Source organism: Grus americana, chromosome 10 (assembly GCF_028858705.1).
Source record: "Grus americana isolate bGruAme1 chromosome 10, bGruAme1.mat, whole genome shotgun sequence".
In the NCBI taxonomy this organism is placed as follows: domain Eukaryota; kingdom Metazoa; phylum Chordata; class Aves; order Gruiformes; family Gruidae; genus Grus; species Grus americana.
In genome coordinates this window covers 6,225,260-6,252,868 of record NC_072861.1, presented here as the reverse complement: position 1 = coordinate 6,252,868, position 27,609 = coordinate 6,225,260, and the positions used below count along the sequence as shown (strand labels likewise).

General features: G+C 37.9%; 1 protein-coding gene across 1 annotated transcript in view; it reads right to left on the bottom strand.

Annotated features, from left to right (window-relative positions):
* The window catches only part of RORA (RAR related orphan receptor A), a 374,756-nt gene that overhangs the window by 97,689 nt on the left and 249,458 nt on the right, over nt 1-27,609 (bottom strand). Inside the window, exon 2 of the mRNA XM_054837375.1 lies at nt 16,805-16,834. Coding sequence (XP_054693350.1) covers nt 16,805-16,834 — 30 coding nt within the window. The remainder of the gene's footprint in view (nt 1-16,804; nt 16,835-27,609) is intronic.

The window sequence follows — 27,609 nt, the reverse complement described above, 5'->3', positions numbered from 1 at the left end:
CACAGATCTGCTCCCCTTCATCTGCACGACTTGGTAAAGTAGACATGCCTTTACTGTTCCAGACTGGAGTCTTTACGCTTGGTCTATCCCAAGCTCAGCTATGAATAAATTATAAACATGTACTGAGAAGTTTGCACAGAGTGTAGCAACATTAATAAAAACAAATATTTATACATCTCCAATAAAGCTTCCTCTGGCTTGTGGGTAAGGCTAAGAATTTATAATTTCCTTCTGTTACACTGTTAATGTAAGAGATAACACAAAGAGAAAACCTATTCTGGGGAAAAATCAGAAAATTATTCTGCTATGTGGCAAAAAAATCGCAGTACGAATACAGAGTATTAGCAGTACAAAGGTTATGACATCATGGCTCAGCACCACTTATATAGTTTTCATCCTTCCTTTAAAATTAAATGACAGCTTTATACCAGCACAGCTGTATTCTGATATGTGGTACAATCCCTGTGACGGTTATACACATAGGTCAACACTCAAACAAAATATTGGCAATTGCAGCAGAATTATAGCCAGTCTCGCATATCCACTGTGTCTAGAAGTAAGATGAAATGAAAAATGGCTGTTACGCAAACGTCTATAAACATTCACTACCTCTTTCAGATAATCAAACATCCATTTCAGTCACCTAAATCTGAAAGCAACGAATTTACTATCTGCTTTGCATTTGTGTGTAACAATCAATAGCCAGCATGTGCCCCAAGGGCTAGGATTTCACAAACCATTAAACTTGTCACCAGGTAGATGTCTGTCATTAGCTATAGTTTGAGCTGCTAGGAGACACGCGTAAGGGCAGAACTGAGAAAGGCACGTGTAAGCGATGCTCACAAAAGAATCAAGTTCTGCAATTTGATCCATGAAGGGAAGAACCATGGTCTTACGCAGACATCCCAGCAGCCACGGAGGGCTGAGTAGGAAACTGGGTTTTCTCCCAGCTCCCCGTGAGACTCACAAGGCACAAGGGTGGCCAAATAACCCCCAAGGCAGTTTGAGAGATGAGCAGGTGCTAGGCAAACGCCGCGTAAGGAACTTAGAGCATCTGTACTACGTTGAGTCAAGTGCTACAACTTTTTCCAGCAATGTCTTCAGTTTTGCTGCACAGAAGAGACAACCACAGAATAGAGTAAAAAAGATACTGAAAGACATTTCCTGTGTGATGTGAAACCTGGATTTAAATCCCATCCATTAGGGTTCAAAACAAAACAAACCATTTAGTTAATTCCACTGTGAAACTTAGAATTCATTGCAGAGAAAGGTAGTGAAGGCTTTTCTACAATCACAAGGAGAGGAAATACAGTTTAAATGTGCACGTAAAATGTGCACATTTTGCCTATAGAGATAATAAAGTAAATAGCTATTTTTCCCCCCTAATTATTTGCATACTGTCACAGGGTAATATACACAACTGCACTCAAACTTGCAAATTACTCCTGCAAATTTTTGCACGTGAAGAACGAGCCATTTCTAGGTAGAGTCGTATACAATTACACCATATGATCAACATCAATTTACACTATAAAATAAAATATAGCACAGCTTGATAGAAGCAAAATTGATTTTACTGCCTTTTAACCCATACATACTGGAAATGTCAAGATCAGCAGGGCAATAGTGTTGTGGGTTTTTTAAAATGTAAGAATGATGAGGGCAGGAGAGCTAAAAGCGCTTTTCTTGTACAAGTATTATCCTTTAGGGATATCATCTGTTCCATATGCATCACATACTTTCTTAATCTTTCCTTTAACAGTCTGATGCCCACCACACCCATCAGTAGAACAATAACAGACTTTGATGTGAGTGTAGTTTCCATATAACAAGGATCACTTACTGATAAACTACAGCTTATTCAACATGCCCTGCCTTACTGACACCGGACTTCTTTTGCTGTAAGCTTACCCAGTAGGCTCTGCTCTCTCTTCCAGGAGCCACTCTGCTCTGATAGTAATTTTTCAACCTGTTACAATGTGACCCGTGAACCTGCAGTTACAATTCCCAAATGGTTGGGCAATGCCAAAACCCTTACTATAGTCCCTAAGATCCGTCGGCTCCAGTAAGCACAGGGTATGTACAGCCGTCTGGAGTCATTTCGCCCAGCTTCCTTGCTTTTTAAAACAATTTCTGCAATGTATAAGCTGAGTGATAAAGTTAAATGTGCAAAGACACTTCAAGCTCCACCAGCAACCCTGATATTTATAGCCAGCCCTTAGTAAGCACAAATGACTCTGACTTCGACACTGATGCCACCTCTTTATCAGCTTAAATATTTGAGGATAATCAGACTAAGGAGTTCCTATTATCTTAATACAAGCCTCAGACAAACATGCCTAAATTACCACCACCTGCTAATTGACAAGAGCCTAATTTCTCCTCCTCCATGTGCGAGACTTCAGACCTTCTCATGTCTGAACATCGACAATCTGACAGTTTTATGCTTACACCATAAAACACTGACACAGTGAATGTGCCAATTTCAACATGACTGCCATGAAAACATAAACTGTTTGACATTTAATAAGCCTGTGTTTTCATAGAAATACAATGTGCTATAGATGATTTGTTTCCATGAAAAACCCATGGTTAGAAATGAAATGGAAATACTTTTCTCAACACTAAGCGCACACACACACAAAATCATCTGCAAAACATAAACTAAAAATCAAGACATTTAGGATTCGCATTTATATTAAATAACCAATGAAGGGTCAAATACAACAGCTAACAGAATTATTTGCACCTCTTTTCAAATTTGGAATAAAGATGTTTTTGGAAATTCATTTAAAAGCACCAAAAGACACGAGTGCCGCATTTGATAAGTGAAGTAGAGAGAGCTGACACACATGGATGGGGCGCTTTGGGAGAACTGTATTACCTGATTGGCAAAGAGTCTGATAAGATCCTAGTTTCTTTCCTTACTTAAGTTAATACCTGTACAATAGAGTAAAACCCAACTAAATACAGTATGCTGTACACTGTGGGCATACAGGAGAAGCCATACCATTTTGCAATGAACAAGATTTTCTGGCTCTAAAACCAAGGGCAGTTTTCCTACTGATTCCAGAAGTTACACAACTTTTCTCTTTTCTTTATGTCACTGCACCTGTCTTTGATCATCTCTCTTCTCTGATGGGAAAAAAAATCTCATGAGGAAAATCAACAGTGCAACAATTAAAGAAGTGAAGGCTTCATGTAGAAAGTGAAGCCTTTAAAGAAAAAGAGTGTTTTCACGAATATGATATGTTCAGAGTATGGACAGCATCAGATTTAAATTAGTAGTTGCTGTTATATGCAGATTCCTACAGGAAGCATCCTACAAGTGCTTTTTTGAAAGAGGCTGAACACTTTTGCTCTTGTAATCTTGTAATCTGGGCATGTTTAGCTTGATGCATGTAGGTAGTAGTGTGATGAGTTATGATCTCACTGGAAGGAAACAGAAGTTTAAGACCTTTAATGGATCAAATATAAAATTTGCCATCACTTAGTTCCTGTTGCCATTTCTTTATATACGATTTTACCACCTACTTCAGCCGAAGCTTCTGTCTCTCTTCTTACATAATAGGTACAAATATATCGAATTGACACACAACTTTTAGATAAATAGTAACTACATCCTTTCCTCTTTCTTTTTGCTTCTTCTTTCCTTTTTCTTCTGTCCCTCTAAAGCTTTAAGAATAACAACAATCATAATAGAAATATAACCTCAAAACTATTTGGAAGCAAATGTATAACAAGTACATAAAACCCATCAAAGGGATCGTCCATTTAACTGTGTTCAGTGATTGCAAACTGGAAAACAATAGAAGCTAAAAGCAGAAAAGATTAACTTGAGCTAACACTACTTAAATAGTTAATTAGAAACTTCTTCTGGATTTATTATCCAGCAATGAACTAACCTAATAAAGGGAATGATTATTTTTGGGCATGTCCCTCAGAACTAGCTTACTGAATTAATTTTTTTTTTTTTTTTTTTTTTTGCTTTGAGCAAATTATATTTGCACTTTGGTAATTTATCTATTTAGAAATTGAGCTATTTTTTAATGACAAGTGCCTAAGAGAAAGATTTTGTGTGGAGATTAGCAAAGGGACAGGAAAGGGAAGAGGGAGAATGGAATAATACAGGTTCTACAAACTTTTGTAGTGCATATTAAAGTCTCTCAACAAGTACCCAAATCCCACCAGCGGGAGGGGTCCATGTCAAACTAACACTTAATCATTCAATTTATAACTGCTGAATAGACCTTTTAGTTGTCAAGAAGAGCACTATCAAGTTTGATTTAGAGAGAAGCATCATGGAGGTTTACTATGCCAGTGCCATTAAGTCATTTTGTATATGCAAGCCCAATCTGACACAACAGAACACCTAAGATTTACTGGACAACCTACACCCACCCGCAATACAGTAGAAATAGATATGTAGGTAGTCTTTTGTTGCTTATCCAGAACATATAGTCAAAAGTCTACCACATTCATATGCTCAGCTTTGTGATTTCAAGACCAGGAACTCAATACCTTGAGTCAAGAAAGTAAGTAGCTACACATAAGCCTTCTCAGTTTTGCACTTATCATATTGCAATACCACTTACTAGGCTGGACCATAGTCTAACTGCAGATTTAACCCTGGAGTGAGGAAAGCAGTCTATTTGCAAAACAAGTGATAGGTTCCTACCTGGAGTGACTATCCTCCCATCCAGTGTCAGTGAAAAGCAGCAAAATAACATGCAGTAGGGGGAATTTTCTTGGCAAAGTGGGATTGTCAGGTATTAGTTTCACAAAGAATATTAATAGGTTCACAAACTATTTGCTCCCAAGTCAAAGTTCTCTGTGTCTTTTTCCTAAGGTTCCCTGTTAGAAATGGCTGGGGATTTTTTGATGACAACATTGTTTGCTTGTCAAAGATGAAATATTCCAGAGGAATATATATTGCTGCTTCATCAAGGACAGGATTTCATGCTAAAATCTGCTCTCAAAACAGCTGACAGTGAGGTGGTGAAGTCATGATAACAGGATGTGGGAATTTAAGGTTGAAGTACCTGAACTTTCTTGTTTCTAGGCCAGCTCTTAAAGTCAAGTCACCACCATTCCAGGTGAAGGACACGCTACTCACCCTGTTCTGAGTTAACAAGGGGTTTTCCTACCTTCGTCCTGAAAACTGCAGAAAAAAACCCTTAGACTATTTCAGTGAAATATTTTTTGAAATATCAAAAGCTCTGTTCAACAGGACAATTCTTTAAGTACTCTTATGTCCTCAAACAGCATGTAAAACCATCTTTTTGGATGACCCTTTTACTTCCATTTTTACTTCAAGGACCATAACTCTGGAGTAAGTTGGCAATATAGGGAGGGAAAAAGAGCAACGGGTCAGAGTGAAAGAAATGTTAAGAGTTTAAACAGGAAACTTGCCTTATCTGTAAAAGTTGTCTTTACAGCCAGCAAGTATCACACCTATCTATGTATCAGTTAGGTAACAGTAACAAAGATAAGGAAACAGCTCTTCAGACAAACATTGGTGGGAAGGATGGTTATCAACTGATGACTATATCTAAAAGGAAATCACTAAATGGCTTTGGTCATTTACTGGCTTTCTGAAACCAGAAGTTTCCCTACCCCCGTTGCATAGAGATTAAATAAAGCCTAAAATGAATTTCCAGAAGACTGCAAGAATACCATCACTGTTGTGAACTGGCTTTTGAAGTTGGTGGTAAACATCTCAAAAAAAAAAAAAAAAAAAAAAAAAGAAAGAAGAGGAAATTGCTTTGAGGGTGTGTCTAGTCTGTTGTTCAGCAAGTCCCACTGCTACAACTGGCAACCGATAGTTTATGTTAACTTTAAACAAGAACCAATCATACATACAGGAGAAGCTAAGCCAGATAGCAAAAAGGTCTCACAACAGTCTTAGTTTTTGCAGCAAAGTCATCATCCTCTTTGTCAAGGCTTCCTGTTTAATTTACTGATTATATTTTTTACAATAACTCATTGAAGGATGAATCCTACTTCCATTTAAGTCAAGGATTTTACCATTAATGGCAGTAACGTTAAGACGAGAAGCTTCCTGAAGTCCAAGTTGTGATCCCTTAAAACTGTAACTTCTGTTTAGGTGAGATCTATTCCTTTGATGAAGTGAACAGTGAATCCAAAACCATACAATACAGTAATTTAAGGCAAGGTGACTGCATTGGGCTTAAAGACCAAATCTAGGTTCTACAACTATAGTGTCTTATAATAGCAAGAGATAAAGCAGTAAAGGATATTCACACTGGAACTCAAAGGTATTCAGACTGGAGGATGTAATTTTGGTACTTAGTAATACCGACTCTTTTCCTCTCTGTCTCTCTCTGTGTGAAACATATTTAGAAAAAAGCTATTTCAGTATTATGATGTGTATTTCAATGTGTGCTAATAAGCACATCTGTATATGCCAAATCATGCATATTTTAACTATGCTTTTATAGTACACATATAGTTGATCGAAAGGAAATCATTATGGCATTATAGAAAAATTGTGGTTTTTTTCTTATATCATGAAAGCACAATATTTCTTCTCCTGTTTTAAATTGAAACACAGCTATTAAAATACAACAGGAAATCCAACTACTCCCCCATACTAAAATAACACCAGGCACCACATGTTCTGAGTCTTTTGGTTTAATGAAGAATTTTGCATAAGCAATTTGTATGTGAGCATAGTTAAGGTAAGCGGATCTTTGCATCCCTCATGCAAATTACAAACGCAAATGCAGATGGCATTTATGTACTCAGAAACTTGAATCAAAGTATCTGTCACTATCTTTTGATCCATAGGAACCCCAAGAATCACCTGTACTCCTATTTAACTATAACTCATATCTAGCAAGATTTCTGAAAAGCTGTCTGCACTGCTCTCCCTGCCTGCTCCCCCCCAAAGATGTAGCATTTTGTCAATATACCTCAAACCATTTTAACTGTTACGAAGAAAGAAAAATAAAGTTGAATTTTAAAAAGTCTGTATCCCAAATTCCGTTGGGATTCTATTTAATTTTGGGTGAATCTGTTTCTGTTCTTGCTTTTCAACCCCAAATTTTAGTTCTTCAAACTGACCCACACTGCCCTTTGAGGCTTTTTGTCCTCTTCAGGTGAGCATTAACGATACTTCATCATGTTAGCAGACCTAACGGGGAAAAAAACTCTGACCAGCAAAACTGTTTTTAAAATAAGAACTTTACAAATATCAGCATCATTTGGTCATAAGATTAAGAACAAGCTATTCAGTATGAGTTAGAGTGACTACCTGATCTGCCATAAGGAGCTGCCTTATATGTTGCCTGCATGAAACTATGCTCCCAACTGGGGTGAACATTTAAATAATTCCAGGTTGATGTTCTCAGAGAAAGGCTGCAAAAACTTCCAATATTTTTACAGTCCTAATAAGGTTAGCCATCAACATACATTAAAAAGCCCTTTTCAGGTTCAATAGTTGTTTCAGAAAGGAAACTGCACAAGTCTAGCAATGCACTGTCAAATAAACGAGTCTATTAGGAATGATGGAATCAGTCCCTGGTTTCAAAATTCAGGTAATAAAATGTGCTTTTTTTGGTTCAGATACCAACCTTGGAGAAGTCCATATGACTGAGCTTGCTCTAGAATCATTAGAATTCAGCCTTACAACAACAAAAATGCAGTATTGTTTTATAAGAAACAATGTCATGAAACGAAATGAACGTGAGCAGAAAACTCTGAGGACAGACTCTTCTCAATGTGTGAAAAAAGTAGCAGTGATAGGTTCACGGGAATAAACCATCTACTTTGGGAAAACACTTTGACTTTTGATCTTTGAACAAAGGGGCTACCAGGCGTAAAGATCATGCTATAGTCCTAATTTAATCCCAACACTTTGCTGTACTTGGTCGCAATCCATTCACAAAGACAAAGACTTACCTTTCTGTAAAGACTGATGTGACTCGGGGAACTGTTCAGATCAAACTGACAGTGTCTTGCACAAGTCTTCTTTAGTAAGTATGATTATCTTTTAGGAAACTATTGCAAAGGATGTAGTAAAGAGGCTTCCAGTGTATTGCTGTTTCTCTGTATGTGTAGTTAGAGCTGCCTAGACTCAGACTATTCAGAGTCAAAATATGCGACCCACATACTAAAGAAGAAAGTCGTGAGCACTAACACTTCCTATTTGTTTTCACATTGTTTGCATTGAAAAATATCCAAAATGCAAAAGCAGATTTGGACAAGTCTCATCTGTCAGTTTTCTGGTGCCCAATCCACTCAAAAACTGCAAAAATTATTTAACTTCATGACTTTGCCAAGAGTAACTTCTACTGCTCTCAGAGTTGGATTAAAGTCTCAGAGTGTGGAGAGTAAAATAACATGCCCATAACACAGTTCTCCTCTGTAAGCAACAACCGTACCAAAATTGTGGATAGCTGTTCTGATCAAGCTGGAAACATTAACTTCATGTAACAGCTGTGAGAGTTCTAAAGACAGGAGACTTTAGAAACAACAACAAAAGAAGAGAATGTGTTTTAAGATCTGATCAGAGCACATTTCAGCCAATAGGAATCCTTAACGCAGCTGCCGTAGGATTCAGATCAGTCCTATGCTTTCTCTGTTACAAGTGCTTTGCACGAGGGACATTCGTGACTTAATTCAGTATTTCTAACATCAGATAAATGGCCTTAGGAACTAATAGAAAAGAGAAGGGTACAAAAGGCATAGGAACAACTTGCTGGGGAATTGTAAGGCAAGACTTGGGTATAAGGGAACATGGCAGATGTTCCCAATGTATTTACCGCCTACATCCACAAACGGTTGAAAATTATTTTTAAGTCACATCCACAATCTCTTAATATCCATCAACCAGACCGACAGAATTTAGGTGTCTAATGTCAGAAACCTCCTAATGCTGTCCCAACACTTCATCATTCCTTAAAACATGGGCCTCCAAATCATTTTTTAAACATGAAAGAGAATGTCTCTGCCCATCTTGTAATGCTTCCACAGGGTAGATCAGAAAAAGAAATGAAGTGCGAGCAGAATTGGAATTCGTTCATTTGTAACCTCTATTAATATGTATTAGAGGCATGGAAAGGGTCAGGAGTTACGGCTAGATAAAGACCTGCGAAATTTAAGACAGCTTCCTTTCTTCTGCCTTGTCTAATTGAGTTTGCTAGGTAACTGTAATTTACAAGCATCTGAACTATAATCTAACATACACACACACATATACATTTTAATACTGGATGATTAACAGTTTGCAAATCCTTACCAGTCTTCATTTGCCAAAATAAATTTTCATCTCTGCAGTTTTTTTACCTTTGTGTAGTTTGCATGCTACTTTGTTATAGAGGCACAGCAAAACCTATCTCAAGGTATTTGCCAGAAAACTCTGAGTAAAATAAGTCCATAATTAACGGTTACAGCCAAAAATCCCATGTAGACAGAAGCTGCTCCATATACTCAGAACAGAACCAGAGAAGAGACTTGACATTAGCTTCAAGTACGGCTAATAGACAGAGTTCCCCATGGGACTTCCAGGGCAGTGCATTTAATTGCCTGCTCCATCTGCCTTAGAGAAAATTACATGTTCCTTCCAACCGTGCCAAAGGGTTGGGGCCCAGGCAGAAGCCAAGCTTTTGGGAAGCTAATAGAAGATTAGAGGCATCAGATTTGTCTCACTTCTGACCAGTTATTCTGTGAGGGCATAAAACATACATTAATGAAAAGTTCTCCCAATGCTTTACCCACACCTGCTTCCACAGGGGCAAAGGGCTAGTCTCTCTCACAAATATCAGAACCTTCACAGAGAAAGTGTTTCACTGCTGGAGACCTACCATGAAGAACCAGAGCATCCACAGATTTTCACCTGTATCCATGTCATGAGTGTCACACATTCACATGCAGCATTGTCACTCTGCGTACTCTTTCTCCCAAGACAGCCAGAAATATTTTCCGATTTTAGAAATATTCCCTCCTCTCCCCATTATTTAACAATGCCTTCATCTTTGCCCAGGCACTCAATAACTTGGTCACCAGAACAAGATGACAACATTCATTCTCTCGCAAGCACTGAACAAGTCCCTGCCATAGTGTTTTGTGTGGCAGGGACTAAAACTGATCAATTGATAATGCTGGCACCCAAAACTAACTTTTTACAGGGATGGCTTCAAAGCAGGAGTAAAGGTACAATATCTAGCTGCTGATGAAGAGGTTTTCTTTGGCTGACAGGAAAAAAAAAAAAAAGTGTAGCAGTAGTTCAGTAAAAGTTTTGAACAAGAGAAAAGCCCTAGATAGTTGTCTTCAGACTCTTCACCAGGGCAAACAGTGCTTCAAGGACAAGTAGGAAAGTAGCTGCTATTTGAGGCAACTTCATTATAAAATCATTTTTAATAAGCAATCTGAACAAAGAGAGGGAGTGCTCTTGCAGAGAAGCCCCCAAGGGATCTTAAGGCTGCCCAGTAAAGTTATTAGGAGGTTACACACAGGGGACCAAACAGCTATTTTATTGGCCTCAGGGGACAGGGTTTAGTTTTCACCTGTTCTCTTTAGGCTTTGGTGCTAACAGCAGATTCTGTTAACCATCAGTTTTCTGCAGGCTCCTATTTTGTGAGGGAAAACTATCATTTACTTACTTTAGCTGGCACACAAAAAACATGAGGTGAAGTAGACGATACAACGCACAGTAGACGTACTAAGTAATTATAAGTCAGATCAGAAAAAAAAATCAGTTATTTTCCCTTTAATGCAATTAAGCAAAATAACTAACAAAATTCAAGAAGAAATCTTCAGCCGTGGCTATAAATATAATGTTAAAAGTAAAATTAGAGAAAAAGAGAAATCTAGGTCTTGGGTTCAATTAAGCTGCAAACCTTAATACGCTTGTAGAACTTTGGTGAACAACAGTTCTAGGATATTTGGACATCTGAGAAGCTGAAGAGCTGTCTCCTGCCCCAAATCAGCCTCTTAGTCTCTAACAAGCCATGTCCTTTCCTTAGCAACTGCTTAGAGCCAAAGATACAAAGGACACAATTTAGGAATGGATCTCTGCTCAGGATAGTATTAATAGCGTGCCTCTGCCTAAAGAACAAGACACCCTGTTTTGGCTAGTCATGCTGCAGCAGCAATGAAGCTACAGCACTCCAGGCTCCAGCCAAGAGCTGAGGGGCTTGTCAGGATAATAGGTATCTATTGAGGCACTTGAACTTTGTCACTCCAACTTCTGAGGTCTTGTTAAATATAGTAGGCAGTACACATTCAAACTGATCAAAAAATCAAACCTTCCAATTGCAGTGTCGACTCGCAACGTGAACCGGCCACTTAGCTTGAAGGTAAGTCTCACTGAAGTACACAGAGTCAAGATACTTCTCTAGACCAACAGCTGCTACGAGATGAGTGTAGGAATAGTCCCAGGGTGTGATGTGGAAGTGAGGGGAGGGGTCGGGAGAGGTGCTTGGTGTGGTATCTCAGCAGAAGAGATGGGTTTACTGGTTTACCTCCACCTTTTGCCAACAAAGCTGCCAACTCTTAATGCAAATGCTTTATTTAGTGATAAAAATTGAAAGCACACAGTCCCCGCTTAATTTTCCAGCAGGAGCTCATGTCGTTAAAATCAGCACCTAGCTTTAGAAACATTTCTTCTCTGCCAGAAACTAACTTAAAGGATAATTTCAGTGTAAGTCAGGAATATTTAATCCAAAATTAAGAAATTCATACAGAGATGCCTACTGACATAACTGTTAAAGAAAAATTACTCTAGAATATCTATTTCAGTAAATCACGAAATGCAAGAAGTGCCAAGTTTGAAATAAAGGGCAACTATCTTAGAGATAAAAGGAGTCTTAATCTATAGAGGGTTTTGGTAGAAGTATTTTCTGTTAAATCTGGATATATCTTGGGTTATGAAAATATAAAATATACAGTGCTGAATGTGATACTCTAGTACATCTATTTGCATCACAAGAAAACACAGATAATAAAGGATGAACAAAATTAGTCCGCGGATCACTAATAGTGGCTTTCTCACTGTTGTTACCTACCACAATGCAATCTACACAGCACAATCGCCAGACACTGTTTCTGCCAGTATCACACATTACCAGGCAGTGACACAGAATAAAGCAGCAAGTGTCAAAACCTGTGGTAATTCAGGGAGTAGGTAACAAGTAGTAACATGCTGAAATGTGACAGTCCACACTAAACCTGTCCAGATACTGAGAAGGTATATCTGCCCTGGCCTAATTCTACCTCAGGAAGCAATGCAAAGTATTCTATACATATATGTTTGAGATGAAGCTGAACCTCCCAATGGCTTAACTAATCAGATTGCTGTGAACAGAAAATGAGGTGCACATTTTGAACACCATTTTGCAGCGGCCTTTAACATCTGACTCAAGACAGTCAGACATTTAGGAAAGAATAGTGGCAAAGTAGCATGACTAAAAAGTTCCACTACCAATAAGAGAAGTCCTTATCATAAGGGCATGAGAGAACAGACCGGGCTGGTAGGTCTTAATCTTAAATTTCCCTGAAAAGTGAGCTGGTCCAGGCATAGGAACTGAGGCACTTGGCTATCTATTGCTAGGACTACCCAGAGAAACAGGCTCTCGTCTCCAAACGGTGATAACTTAATCTAAGTGCATGAAGTAGGCAGTTGTCAAACAGCTTTGGACTCAGCTCACAAAGGGTCATCACCCACACTACATGCTGACAGTGGTCTGTGGGTGCACCGTCACTGGGAAGTTAAACCCAATGAGCAGTTCCTAGTTTGAAGTAGCACCTGGGTTAATCTAGTCCAGGTGAGAGCACTCCCCCAAGGTCCCTGCCTTAGCACTGACAAGTATGTGTCATTAGGAGCTAGGGCTCCTCATTCTTTTCTGCTGCAGAACAACTTACCAATGCATGGAAGGTAGTCTTGCATGGCTTTCTGGAGACATACACAGAAAATTGTGTGAAAGGAAAAAATCTGTGCAAAATCCGTGTGGTGTTTTCTATCATAAAAATGTCAAGTAAGCAAATAACTGAATTTACCTGGACCTCTATGCAGATAGGATCTCCAGCTATGTAATCAAACTCCTTTGAAGCTTCCGACTGTGGTTCATTGCAAGTCAAATAGTGAGAGAAGAAGGTTCCATTACATTGCAGATTCATTACAATATTAGCCTTCCGAGTGCATCCACAGGAAACCACCCTTTACTTTGATAGCCAGTCAAGGCAAACTGACTTAAGTCAGTGCCCAGGATATAGAAATGATCTGGAGAAAAATAAGGTGATTTATGTGTGTGATGGTTCTGAGTCACAAGTGGTCTGGTAGAGGCCATCAAACTCATTGCGTGAAGTATAGCAAGATTTAGATTTAAGATGCCAGAAATTAAATACTACACACTTCAGGACTGAGTATAAACCTGAACCAGTTTGTATGAAAAGCCAAGTCCTTTGCAGCCTTCCATTCCCCAGAATTTCAGATCTTTATTATTACTGATACAACAGCGCCTGTCTGAATTTGCAGAAAAGGCTGAAGCTGCACATCAAAGTTACCATGCACTTTGAGTATTTTTCTATTCAGGATATGAAACATGAAAGGAAGAGGGTTGTATTACAAATATTAGTGCAAATTAAATGATCAAAAAAGAATCTAAGTGTCCGTCATATCTTTCTTGAGTCAAAAAAACTGAAACACCAGAAGTCTCACTTTGTATGGAAGATGAGATAGGATAGAGATTGGCCTCTACCATCTGACTAAGCTAGACTAAAGGTTATATAAGGTGATGGTTAACCTAACAAATCGCCATGTAAGCCCAAGAGAGAATAGTTCTGCAGGTAGACAGAAGGCATGAATTTTTACTTCAAAAGCTTGTTTAATCTACTGAGGGATGAACTGCATTTTGGGGTTGACAAAATTTATTCCTTTAGTGCTGCTTGAAAGAGTATTACACTCCCTGTTTAAAAATGGCACATTTTGTAATGCTCAAACTCTGATAAAGAGTATGAGGAGAAGCAGCTAACGAAACAGAATACTTGGATAAAATCAGTTATATCAAAAAGAGTGAAAATCTCTCAGGTTTTATTTAGCTAGTTACATTATGAAAGACCTATATTTCTTCAGCACTATATTGCATGTGTACAAATACTGAACTACTGTTTGATTCAGAAATGACCTAAGCACCTGTCATCAGCACAGTAGTTCAACTTCAGCTGACAGAATGCTTGTGTCACAGACTAATGCCCAGAAGGGGTAAAATATACCCAAAATATCAAACAATAAAACTAGAAAGGACTAAGTAGTGGAGACACAACCACCAATTTCAAAACCTGCACCATTAAAATGGCTATTAGGATGGAGTCTGAGAAGGATTAATCTGATGTTTCAAATGCATAATATATCAAACTTTCTGGCATTATACTCCACTGATAAAGTCAAATGGTTATTAGAAATAAGTGTTACTTTACAGTCAGTCAACAACCTTGTATGCCATACATTGTAAACTTGGAATAAGAAGACATCTCCACTACTGTTTAGAAATGTGGATGAAGACATATATACAATTCACAAAGTGTTTTTGAGAATGCTTTCGAAATTTCTTTGCAGAAATCCTACTCCATGTAACTTACTTTGGATATGTTATAGATACTGATATAGAGTGATAGGCAAGCTCTAGATTGATTTGATACACAAAAACTCTCTCCTTGTCATTTGTAGTTGCTAACAACTCAGATTTGAGTTGTGATTTTTGCATTTAGGTGTTTACATAAAATTATTTTTTCCCAAGTCATTGCAAAACTGTGATTTTTGACATCTACTTCTTCTATTAAATAATAATAAAAAATTCTAGGCAATAAGGGGAAAAAAATGCTTATTGTGTGTGATGCCAAAATGCCAAAGATGCACAATTTACATTAATTCCCGCTCTATGAGAATTTGTCATAACAGGAATGAATTCTAAAAGAACTTCAACCAAAACTGAATGAAGCCTCCTACATATTTGCTAGCAAATGTAGCCTGCATTTTCATCATGCCAATTACAGCATATTGCTCCTTCTATTTTAATCCTTTCTTAATGGGCAAGCTTATCTTCCCATTATTCAGAGAACTTTCTTGTTCATGCTTCAGCAATTGCATGACAACTGATTAACAAATTGGGGAACTACTCTTTGACAGTTCTCTTAGAATAGCACAGAGTTCTCAACACAGAAGACCCTTGGACCCTAATTTCTGTCTTAACCAGATTAAAGGCCATATATGGTGAACAGTAGCTCATCATCTAACAGTTGATGAATACATCTTTCTTTCATCATAGGTCTCAAACACAGCATCCACTGAGATATACAAGATGACAACACTTTATCAGTCTGGTATGGCTTAAGAGCATATTTCCTACTCTCTTTAGGTCTGTGGTTACTATTTAATCTTCCCTACAAAAAGTATCGAATACTGGAACTGCAGATGTGACTCTTCTAGCAGGTCAGTATATGACACTGCTGTATACAGAATATATATAGGGTGATTTCAGCTGAATTCCAGGCGGAACGTTACAAACCACCACGTACAGTCATTAGCCTCTATACGAGAGAGGCCCAAGACTGAGCTAGCATAAATACTGAATTACTTACCACCTCTAGAGAGGGTGGTCGCTCCAGGCCAGGGTTGAGCTCATGGGCAAGGCTGTGCAAGGAAGTTGTCTGTACAATGCCTGGCCTGCGGATATACAGAGGACTTCAGTCTCCTGTACTGTCAATCTCAGTCAGCATGAGCTCAAATATTCACCAAAAACGTAAGGGTCAAATTCTGCCCTCAGATGCCTATCTGTAACTCCCACAAAGTTCAAAGGAAACTATATATGCATTCGGCCAAAGCAGATCTGACCCTAAGAATGCATTAAGCAGCAAGCTCACCTAAGCAGACGAGGACCAGGAATGAAATAAGAATGAAATTAGTGTAAGACACTTCATGACACCACTTTAACCCCAGAAGCTGCGGTGAACATACTTCAAATGCATAACTCCGTTAAAATGCATATATCTCTGTAAATACCACCTATTTTTATCACCTGATCCAGGGCAAGTACAATTCCTGCACTACCAGATTTCCAAACCTCCACAGTATCCAAAGAATCTCAGCATAACTCCTTCAGCTACAAACTGGAACATTTTCTTGGAATTGCGCTTCTGACTCACTGCAGAGTAGATGAGAGCTGATCCCCAGTAATGATGCCTTTGAAGAAGATTCAGAATAAACATATAGATAAGTAAATGCACGCATCCACGTCCATTTCCAAGGCCGCCATTTACGAGGACTGTTTGTTTATATGGTTGAGAGCAAAACAATGACCTCCTCATCTTCATCAAGAGCTCCTTAAGCACAAGCGCAGAATGATTTACCTTACAAATTAATGCATAGGAAGGGACAGAAGACTTTCAATTAAATAGTTTATTTTTTTTAGAATCATACTGCATATATAATAGACACATAAAAATATAACCATTCTCCTCACCTGTATTTTCCGGATACGTTACTTATCAGCTACTGTATAGTATACATACTAGAACCAGGAATTCTGCCTTGCTTCACATCTTTTTCTGCCCTCTGACTTAACACGTATGTAAATAAGCACACACACATATATGCATGCATTGAATATTCATTTAGATGACATTTCAGGCAAGGACTGGAACGGCTCTAAAGCGGAAAACCCACCAGAATTTTTAAAACTGGCCCTTCTCAGACTAGACCAGCAGCTAATAGTCTGAGCACCACAGCATAGCCCAACATGAATTCCATTTGCAAGAGAAGGCCAAATCAAAAGATATTACTTACATGTATGAGTCTTCTTCGTTACAGAAATACCTGTAGAGAAGAAACGATACCAATGTTAGCAAAGCGACCACTGAGTATATTCTTTTCACATGGTTTTCATCATTAAACTATTTTATTTCAGACAGACAGTGGCCACTATAAAAGAGGAATGAAAATTGCAATGATTTGTACATTAGAGGTGGGAGGATCTCCCTTCTTTGCATGTAGACTTTAATAGAATATTCTCTCCTTACACCTCATCAATAAATGTTTCAACATGTATTGCTTAAACTTTGTTGTTGGAATGCGTATCTACATGCTGCCGTTTTAAAACTGAAGCTGATGCAAACAGAAGATACCAACAACACTATCAAAGCCCCCTGTTATTTTCCATGGTTAAAAATTTTCCCACACTCATATTAACTGGTGCACATCAAACTACCCAGACAGAACAGATTTGAGCAGTATAATAATTCATTTGCTATATTATTCAGTTCAAGTAGTTCCTTGACTGCAAGCTGTAGCTTATGCTCATTAAAACCAAATGAACAGCTCTCTCAATATGAGTATTACTTGCCATAATTCCAAGCCAGATGCAAATATCTCCAAGCTGTTAAATATACACTTTCTGAAGTAATAAAGATGTTTTTGTGCTAGACAGGCATGTGGTGGCAATCACCAACGATGGTCCAGTGCCAATGAAATTTGAGAGGCATTTTAAAGAAAGCAACAGAGTGAACAGAATGAGGCAAAATTCATAATACCAACTAAAGATAAAATTAACTCTGTTAAATGTCATCGGGATTCATGCTTGAATACAAACAATATTGTCTCCATTTTAGTAGATAACTGGTGCTGTACTCGGACCCCTCAGTATTTAAGCTTTGCTCTCCTTGGGGGAAATTTTATGAGAAGAGAAAGAGGTTACTGGAAGCAGTACAAGCATTTGAAACATTTCAGTTGTCATTACGGTCTGTAATGAAATTTTGGAATTGGAATTGTTTGGCTTACTATTCATGAAAGACAGACAGGCCTGAATCTCCTTAGCTACCCTCCTATTGCTTTAACCACCTCTTCCCAAAACAAATTACTATGAAAAAAAAAAAAAGGCTTTTCTTTCAGGCTTCTTTGTTGTGGAACATCTCAGGGAGGCAGTACGTTGTAACAATTCAGAAAAACAGATACCTTATTTGCAAATTTTGAACTAACTTCCAAAGCCAACAGTTTTCAAACTATTCATGTTTTTGGTAGATACATTTGCCAACCCCAAATACGTAGCTATCAAGTTTGACATACAGGTCATGAGGAATTTTTCTTTAATGGCACTTGCGTTGCTATTGGACTTTTGGTTTTGAACCACTGAGTTCTACAAGTGTGAGCACTGGAACCTTTCTTTTCTCCAAAGAGAAAAAGCTGAGAGGCTCCAGGCTTTGGGAGGAGAAGTTCCTTTGAGTAATTTTGTAAATGTGAGACACTGGTAAGCAATTTACAAAAATCAGAACACTAGAACTTGATTAGGTATGTGTACTGACTTAAATGGAAATGTCCTGGCCAAATCTGCACATTCCCCGTGCTAGGAATTAGGGTTGTAGCCTCAAACTGTAGAGCCAGGGTAAGCAATAAGAACAAACAGAAAACAAGCACAACAAAAATGAAACTTTTAAGTTACATAAGGAGCTACTACAGGGGGCAAATTCATCCTTTAAATTCATATTTTGTAAGAGCCAGCTTTCTCAGATTTTCATTCCAGTCCACTCATTAGTGGGTGGCTCAGAGCAGGTGGACGGGACAGGACAGCTCCGTGTGTCAAGGAGGTGAGCGTTGTTACAGGAACGATAGCTTAGGGCAAGAAGACGGGAAGAGTGAGAAGCAGCAGAGAGATCTGAAGCATCTACGTCAAAATGCACAAACAATATATTGTGCACTCTTTGGTATGAGTGCAACAAACCCTCTCTCGGGTTTTCTAAAGGTCTGCCTTACCCTTTGAATTTGAAATTACAGCTGTCATTAGAACATTTGTTCTTCCACCAAGGAAGAGCATTTTTGCTGCTCTTTGACTTCTTGAGTGACCACTGAACAGCATGTACAGCTCCTGACAGAGTCTTCCATCATCACGAACTGTCCTAACGTTCCCTTGGCAGAAGTACTCGCGCTGCCCTTGCCTATCTGGCCAGCTCCTACAATTTTAAGGATGTTTTACGGAATGGGAAACGCAGAGAAAAAGGTCTTAAATCTGAACACCATTTGCAAAACTTCCTCTCCCAACACTAGTGCTAATAAGTGGACACATCAATGCTCTTTCAGCACTATGGGAGCCATATGTGTCCTTTTCTCAGAAAATAATGCTTTCTGTAAAATCACTTTGAACAGAAAGTGCTTATGCTGTCACTTCTGATTACTCACAGCCTCTTCACAATGGGATTTGCCACAGCTCAAAACAGACTTAGCTGTATTCGCTGACTGAGGGCCTACTTTCCCCTGATACATAAAACAGTGATGGAAATATTAGTGCCTATATTTTTCTACCTTTTTAAAAAAAAAAAAAAAAAAAAAAAGAGATGAGTGGTGTTTTTTTCCAATCAGATGTTTCCATAATAATTACTGATTACCATCTGGTAAGACCTTTCAGCTGTTCTATGCAGATATTTTTAGATAACCTTTTAAAAGAACAGCTTAGAGGTAGGTTTTTGTGTATCTTCTTCATAATTACACTGGTAGTTGCAGTGAAGCTGAAGTATTTTGCTTTGAACTGTGGTTTTACAGTGACTAACTGCAATCTGGTGGAACAAGGATAAATGTTGCCAGTGAGTTCAGCAGGATTAGATTTAAATTAATCAGGAATCTTTACTTAGGTTAAAATGAGTTGTGAATTTTTAAGAAGCCTTCCCTTTCACACCAGTAACTGTAAGCGACTAGAAAAACTGAGCAAAAAATGTACTGGCATATCCAAACAGTTACTTAGGTTAGATACATTATAACTAGTGCTTTAAATAGAAATACTAAGTATGCAACACATTCTTACATCACTGTGATGAGTTTTAGTTTTAATGCAGGAAGCCAATGACTCTGCTACTCAGAACATTTGAGAAATATAATAATCTCCTAGAAATGAGTGTATTATGAAAAAAAAAATCAGTCTGAAAACTGCTTAATGTAAAAAAGGGGAGTTACAAGATCTTTACCTTTCTTTGGACCAGCACTAACTCCCACTTGCATATATGTTTGAATGCCTTTCCTATGAGCCGTATCCTAGATGTCTTATGCAGACAACTCATCGGTCGTTCTTTTGAAATCAACAAGATCTCGTGAGAAACTAATTCCGCAAGTCCAACATACATCAGTAATTTTCTTGTCAAAATTAGGCATGATCAACTGGGATTGCTCTCGTTTGTAAATATTTCTGGGACTGGACCACCAGTTTCGGTAGATTTGAGTAGACACTATATAATAAAACCTAAACCTATTACACCACCAAAAGACAAAGATTTATTTATTTTTAGTAAGTGGAACACAAAGAACCTACTGATTCCTTTCAAAATGTTACTTAGTGTAAAATCCTATTTTAATGGGATTCATTTCAAAATGTTAAGACTGGGGTAATATGTGACTGCTTGCCATTATGAGCGCTATCCTAAACAGCCAGTTTTCCACTCTTATTTAACAAATAAATAAAAAAAATAGAGGAAGAAACAACCCTAACTTCAGTGGTGTTAATACAGAAAGACTTCCTGACTTAACCAACTAGACTTCAAAGTAAAGCAAAGGAAATGTCATGAAAATACCACAATATATCACTGCCATGGTTATCAGTGAGTGAAAGTTTCAGTATTACAGTTATCACAGAATTTATCATTTCAGCAGTACAATTTGTCATTCCTGATCAACACCAAATCTTAAACAAATTAACTTCTTAGACTTTTCATTGTTGCTATGCAAAGCTCTTTGCAACAACAATCGATTTTTTTAAATGAAAAGAATTCATACACCATTCCCTTTCCCCCTCCCACTAACAATATGTAATTTGCCATGATGGGTGGTATTTACAAAAATAGCTTTCTGGATGCAATGAACTTTGAAAAGAGTATCTACCAACTGAGACAGGATATTCTTTTGCAAGCAGTTAGCCTGACTGACCTTCACTAGCCAACTTCAAATAGAGATAACAATGTCTTCAAGTACAAAAAGAGACTCAGATATTTTATACATCATAAGCTATTTCTCACAGTTGCCCATCCAAATAAAGAAGCATAATGAAACACTGCTTCATCTGTGAACCCAGATCCCTGCTGCTGTTGTACAGTTGTCAACTTCCCATATTTCAAGGGGAAAACATACTTTGATGTACAGAAAGATAAGTAAAAAGTCCCCTCTCTGGCAGAATACATTACTTTGCAAAATATCAAAGGACTATATTCTCGAGAGCAATTTTCTTAAACCTCCAAAAAAACTCTTCCTCAGGAGTTCGTATGGATAAACACATGCATCACTGGCAAGGCTCATAACCAATCTCCAGGACTTCTGTTAAGCAAGTGTTTCCTTTGCTTTGCTTTCTGTGCTCAAATCAGGTGATGAGCATTGCTGTGATGCCAGTGTATCTGTGCAGATGGTACACGTATATGATGTTTTGCTCATGTGGGTGCGTTTATCAATACATGTATTTTTTACTTTCTTCTACCCTCCCCTCAAGCCAGCATTATGGCTCTAGTATGTGTTGGAACTTAAGTCATTTTATGATGTATTGGGAATCTTGGGGAAAGACAAGTTAAAAATTTAAACTCTGAGCCTCCTGCCTGACATATTGTGTAAAATGAGAAAGAAAATGTATTACAAGCTTGGATCCCACAGTGTTTCATCCTGTCCCCCCACTTCTTTTTCACTCTGCCACTACACAAAGCTAGCTATTAAGGTAGAAGATTATATGTAACACTCGGGTACTTGCAGAGAACCTATCAAAGCAGAATAATAGATTTCAGTGTATTCAGAAAGGAGTTCATTTTTTTAGAAACTTTAATAATGGTTTATATTAAAGTCTGTAAGGATCTCTGGCTTGAAGGAATTTTGTGATCTTTGTAGGCCATTGTTTATGGTGACCAAGGTAAAAGTAACATATGTACAAGTACTGCAAATACAACTTAAGTGAATTTAACCAAAGTGATGTTGCAAAACAGTGTCCTTGTCTAGACCAGAAGAGCTGCTAACGATGATCAGCACGCATTACTGAAAGTGCTCCAAGTAATTTTAGTATTTTGTTTCAAAAATTGTTAATCAACACTAATGCTTACAGTTGACTCAAAAGAGAAATAAATTACATGCTAGGGTAGCAAAGATCAAGGACAACATCCACTAGGCATTTAAGAACAAGGAAACCTATCATAATTATGGGAAAGAAAAGAAGTGAAAAAAATGATTTTTTTTTTTAAAGAATAACCCCACAACTTCAAACATGATCACCATAATTTTTTTAATGTAATATTCCAGTTTTTCCCAGACTCATTCACAGCTTTTACTGAAAAGGAAAGAGCTTACCATGCAAAACAAGGGTTTTTCGGCAGGCCTAGATCATTCTTTTGTTCTCAAGTCCATAGGCATATACCAAAGTCCCAGGAATCAAAATTGACCTAAATGCTTCAGTACTGAAAAAACCCAACCTTGCTGTCCTAAGATTCACAGCTGTTTCTTATACCTCAATTCTATCAGAGCATTTTTCAGAGGTGTTGCTTTAGTCTTACTCCTAGAATCATACGGTTTTATCAGAATTAATTGCAGAAAATTTTCCACAACACAATTGTTTTACTTTCTACTCAAATATGGATACAGGATATTTGAGACAGATTAAAAACCCAAGGATTTTTTAAAATAAAATGTTTTGACCTTATTTTACCAAGATGTATGACCTTTTTAGCCCTTGCAACTCAGACTGGCTTCCTGATTCTGAGAGAGACTTGCTGCATCATCTAGGCATTTTATGACTTCCTTTTTCAGTGGTTGACAGCCTCCCCTGTCCAATACCCCTTAAAATGATAGTAGCACCTATGAAAACGTGAATACAAATGACTGCAATTCTTTCAAAGTTACAGAGTATTCATAAGAGAGAAAACACCACTATCGTGAGTTGTCATCTGTACAGTTTTCAGTTAAAAGAATTCCCTGTTCTTTCTAGATTTTTCCCAAATCAAAAATTCTTAACGGGCCCCAAACTGATTTCAAACCTCTGATGCCAAAACCGCTCCAAAAGAAACAAGAATTTAAGAAACAAATTCAGGATCCAAGTGTTCATGGTGTTTAAGACTGAGATAACAATACTGTTGTTGTTATAGATGCACTTACTGTTAGCCCAAAATCAAAATACTAACTTCTCATTTGTGATTAATATTGAACAAACCATTTCCCCCTAATAACATTCTGGATAACTGACCACATGCAACTCTCTGTTTCAAATCCTCCCATAAACAATCTGTTCCTAGCTGTATGGAAACCTTACATTAATACTCATTTGATACTGGACTGAAGAGTCATATTTTTCCGTGTGGATCTCATACACAAATGACTGCTAGGTGCTGGCATCATATGTGACTGCTGGCACAACGTGCTGACTTTTTTTTCCTATGATGTGAGATTAAATACTGAACAAATCTGGGAAAATTACAAACAAAACTCTTAATTGTAAAGATGACCTTTAACTGCTTCCTCAGTCTTGTACAAACTCACTGACAGTCCCTCTGAGCTTTAATGTTTCTTTTGTCCTCACAAATAAACGGTGTCTTAGGTTAGGAGAAATGAAATAAAGAATCTTCATTAAATAGTCATTATGTTCTTATGTGACAAATATCACCACAGAACATACGGCCAGAGAGCAGGCTAAATATCCGTCCCACATTTGTACTGTATTTCACATATTTAAAGTGAAAGATAGTTCAGAATTGTATGTAAGAGTATATTTCCAGCAAGAGTCTTTATAGGAAAACCATGAATTAGCTTTGTTTTAATGACTATTAGTTACACAATTGACCGAGCACATCACAAAGTAATGGTTTCAAAATAGTCTTGCAGAGCAACAGTTACATTGACAGAATCCAGCCGAACATAAAGTTGCATAAATCCAAGCAAGCCCTTACAGTTCTTGAAATACACTACAAAGTGTAAGGAAAACCAACATTTCTTAAAAGCTGTCACAGACTTTCTTAGTATTGTATATTTACTTAAGCTGTGAGCCTTACTGCAAGTCACCATTTTACATAGTTTTAACAGTGACAGGAGAACATTGCCGTGAGTCTGGCAGACACTACCACTGTAAGCACTATGCTTTTTCCTCCCTGTGACATTCAAAGAACAAAGTCTCCTTCAGCTAAAGGCTCTGTCCCATCAGCACACTAATGGGAACAATTCGTTTAACTTGCACTAGATATACAGGCAAGAAGTTCTGCAATGTGTGTAGTTTCCTGAGGGGAATCAATCCTCACAGCTGGCCCTCACTATCTGATTCATTGACTACAGTTCTACTTTCTTTCTACTTAGTGCGATCTTGCACAAAGAAAATATCCCAGCAGATGTGACCTGTTAAACGAGTAGCACCATTTTTGCAAACTCCCTGCTTGTTGGTATCAGAAAGAGTCAAACAGCACCATTTGTAAAAGCAGCAAGTTTGGTGTGTATGTGTGCTGGATGCCCCATAGTCTGTACTATTGTAGAGGTAGTAGTACGGCTTTTGTTTTCCATTTTGAAGCATAAAATTGCTTTTTACTTGGCTGCTCTCCCAGACCTACCATATCAGGCACCTCATCCCAAGAATACTTTTGAAGTAATTTCAAAGCAACATTTTACTTAAACATTGCACTCTCCATTCTTACACAAACCTTTCAGACTGCCCTGTTCAAGACTGCTGATGACCTTTAGAAGCACCAGCCAGGCCTCAAAGAGGTCATGGTATTTTCATAAAATCGAGAAAATTATCAAACTACAAATAAAAATTGAGGGTGGGAGCTATCTTTCTGTACGTTAACTGAGGCCAACCATTTTCAGTCATTTCTCCAGATGCATGGAAATCTAACTGTCCTCAGCAAACCTGAAATTCTCAGAGGCCCAGGAGCTGAGATATTAGCCGAGATAACAATCATGAGGCTGCAGCGGTCCTGATTACACCAAGTCTCACCTAGAGGCAGTCCTTCAAGATGGGAGACAAAAGAAGCCTCAGTGCCCCTATTCTGTGCCTTCACGTAGCTAGGACTAAGATGTGAACATTTTCACACAGGCTACAAACAACATTCTGGAAAACAGTCTCCTGCACTAGCTACACACTTCTCACCCAGTCGCCCTTTTTGTAGCTTATGTTCTATTCTAATTAAAACCATTAAAAGTCATCACTCTCAGATGCCTATACACACCTTAGATGTATCTTTGTCCAGTTCTGTCTCATATAATTCTGTATCATTTCTTTATAGTTCTTTTGGAGAAGTATCAGCAGTTGCAACGCCAATTCTTTCCATCACCCAGATTCCCACTTAGTGTAGTTATTTGCATGAAAACTCATTTAATATTACATCACTCGAGATGGAAGTGACTTGTCAGCATCAGGTAGGCTCTGTGTGTCAGTCTGACACCAAATCCCAAGGATTCTTCAGGTGAAAGGAAACAAATGATATAGTGTCATGTTCTGAAGTATACTTTCACAGGTATACACGGTTTTAGAAGATTGCATGTACATACCTCTTTAAAATTAAAACAAAATCTAAAAATAAATGAAAATGACAGAACTGTTTTGGACTTTAGGAGCTTCAAATCTACATGTAAGCATCTATCCTTTTTTAAATAAGAGCTTAAATCAAAGCTGGCATGCAAAATACTTGGTTAGTAGGTATGCTGCAACAGGTCCTGCTGGTTAGTTACATCCAAGTATTCCCCCTTCTTTTGGTCTTAGTCAAATATGTTCACTTCTTTTGAAATAAAGAGATCATCAAGACTGATGTAATTTCAAAAATTCAAAAACTCATTACCAATCCAAATGTCAGTCTTAACTACCTGGTTCTCAGGAATAACTATGAAAAGAGAGAGTGTTCACAGATGAGTTCTTTCAAATAAGCCAAATTTACCTAATTAAAAAGTATTTATAACAATTCTCCTAACACCTTTCTATGAGAAGTTAGATTTGTACACTCATCAGTAAAAGAGAGAACCACCTACAATTTATTCATGCATTCAAAGCGGAGCGATTTCTCTGTATGGCCAAATCAAAATGTTATTTGTTCTTGCCCCTTGAAGCCAGTGGCAGTTGTATATGGCAGGCAATTTCTGGCAAATGGAAGTGCTCATGGAAACTCAGTATGAGAGCATTAAGCATGCTCTTAATCCATGTCAAAACACAATTTCAGCTTCATAGAGTTTTAACTGCTGGATAAAGTGAGGATGATGGACAAAGATTATCAATAATATTGCAAAGATGCCAATGCCAATGAGAAGAGCACCCTGCTACTAAATTTTGCCTGTACCACATTCCAATGCCTTTAAGCAGTCCCTACTGTCCTACTACAAACACTGCTTGGTCAACTCTGGGACAATGGTCACTTCTAATAAAGAACAGATGCATCCATGGAGTAATCAAATGTACAGCTCTGATGGCAGTGGAAAGGAGCTGGTCAGGTTGTAAAACTGGAATGAGAAAGTATATAGGAAAGTTACTAAGTAATTGGAACTTGCGATATATATTTATCTGAAAGATGGCATTTTGCCTAGCACAACCCCCCGATACAACACAGATAGGGCTTCTCTGCTGAGCTGGAAGAAACGGTGCAGGGGAAGGACAGCATCAAGTGATTTATCAACACCATTTGCTCTGACATACAAGTTGCTCTGGGAGATCTCTGATCCAAATATAGCCACAATAAAGTCCAGGTTAAATTTTGAGAACAAGCAGGAATATCATACAAGGTGATATGCTTGCAAGCTACAAGCACTTTTTTTTTGGTCAATTCTTTCTGCAACTCACAATCAAGCTGTGCAATTGCACTTTACCGGGTAACTTCTGTGACTGACTATAGGTAGACTTGCAATGTCTGCAAAGATGTGAGGAATTTAGTTAAAGAAAAAAAAAGAAAAAAAAAAAGAGACAATTAGATTCAGGCAAATCCAAAAATGCTAAGATTTATCCCACACGAAAAGCAGGCAACACTACCACATGTACTTTTTGTGTTTTCCTTGGTGTTACTGAGTTGGCTTTTTTCAGTACTTCACATCAAGTTAGTGCTTATATATCCTCAAAACCCAAACACTATCTGCAGTTTACAGACAAAGAAACAAAACCTACGTAGTTATGTAACTACAACTCATGTATTTATAAACTGGGTTGCCTGGCTCAGAGCAGCAATCTTAATTGAAAAACTCTCCAAGCAAGGATTTTCTCACTGCATCTTTCACAATCAGTTCACAACTTCATCAAGATGACTGAGATATCACAAGATAAGCAGTATAACGTGTCTGAGGACCAGAATTTTAATGCTGCATTTCATACTGTAACCCACATATATTTTAGAAATGAAATTTGGGCCTCTGTTCTAAAAGTAGTTCATGTAATAATGTGCTATGGTCACATTTTTATATGTATATGTGCTAAGATCTCATCATGAATACACAGAAAATAAATGTTTCCTAAAGGTTTTTCAAATCATTCTGTAGTATTGAATAGATAGTTCCACACTGACTACAGAGAATTCAGTGTTGTTTTGTAGGTTTCTACAGGATTTAAAATGACAGGTGTCTCATAAGGTAGTTACTTCTCTGCCATGCAAGCCCTTTCAAAATCATGAAGGAAGTTTATTAGGCTGACTGAATTCCTT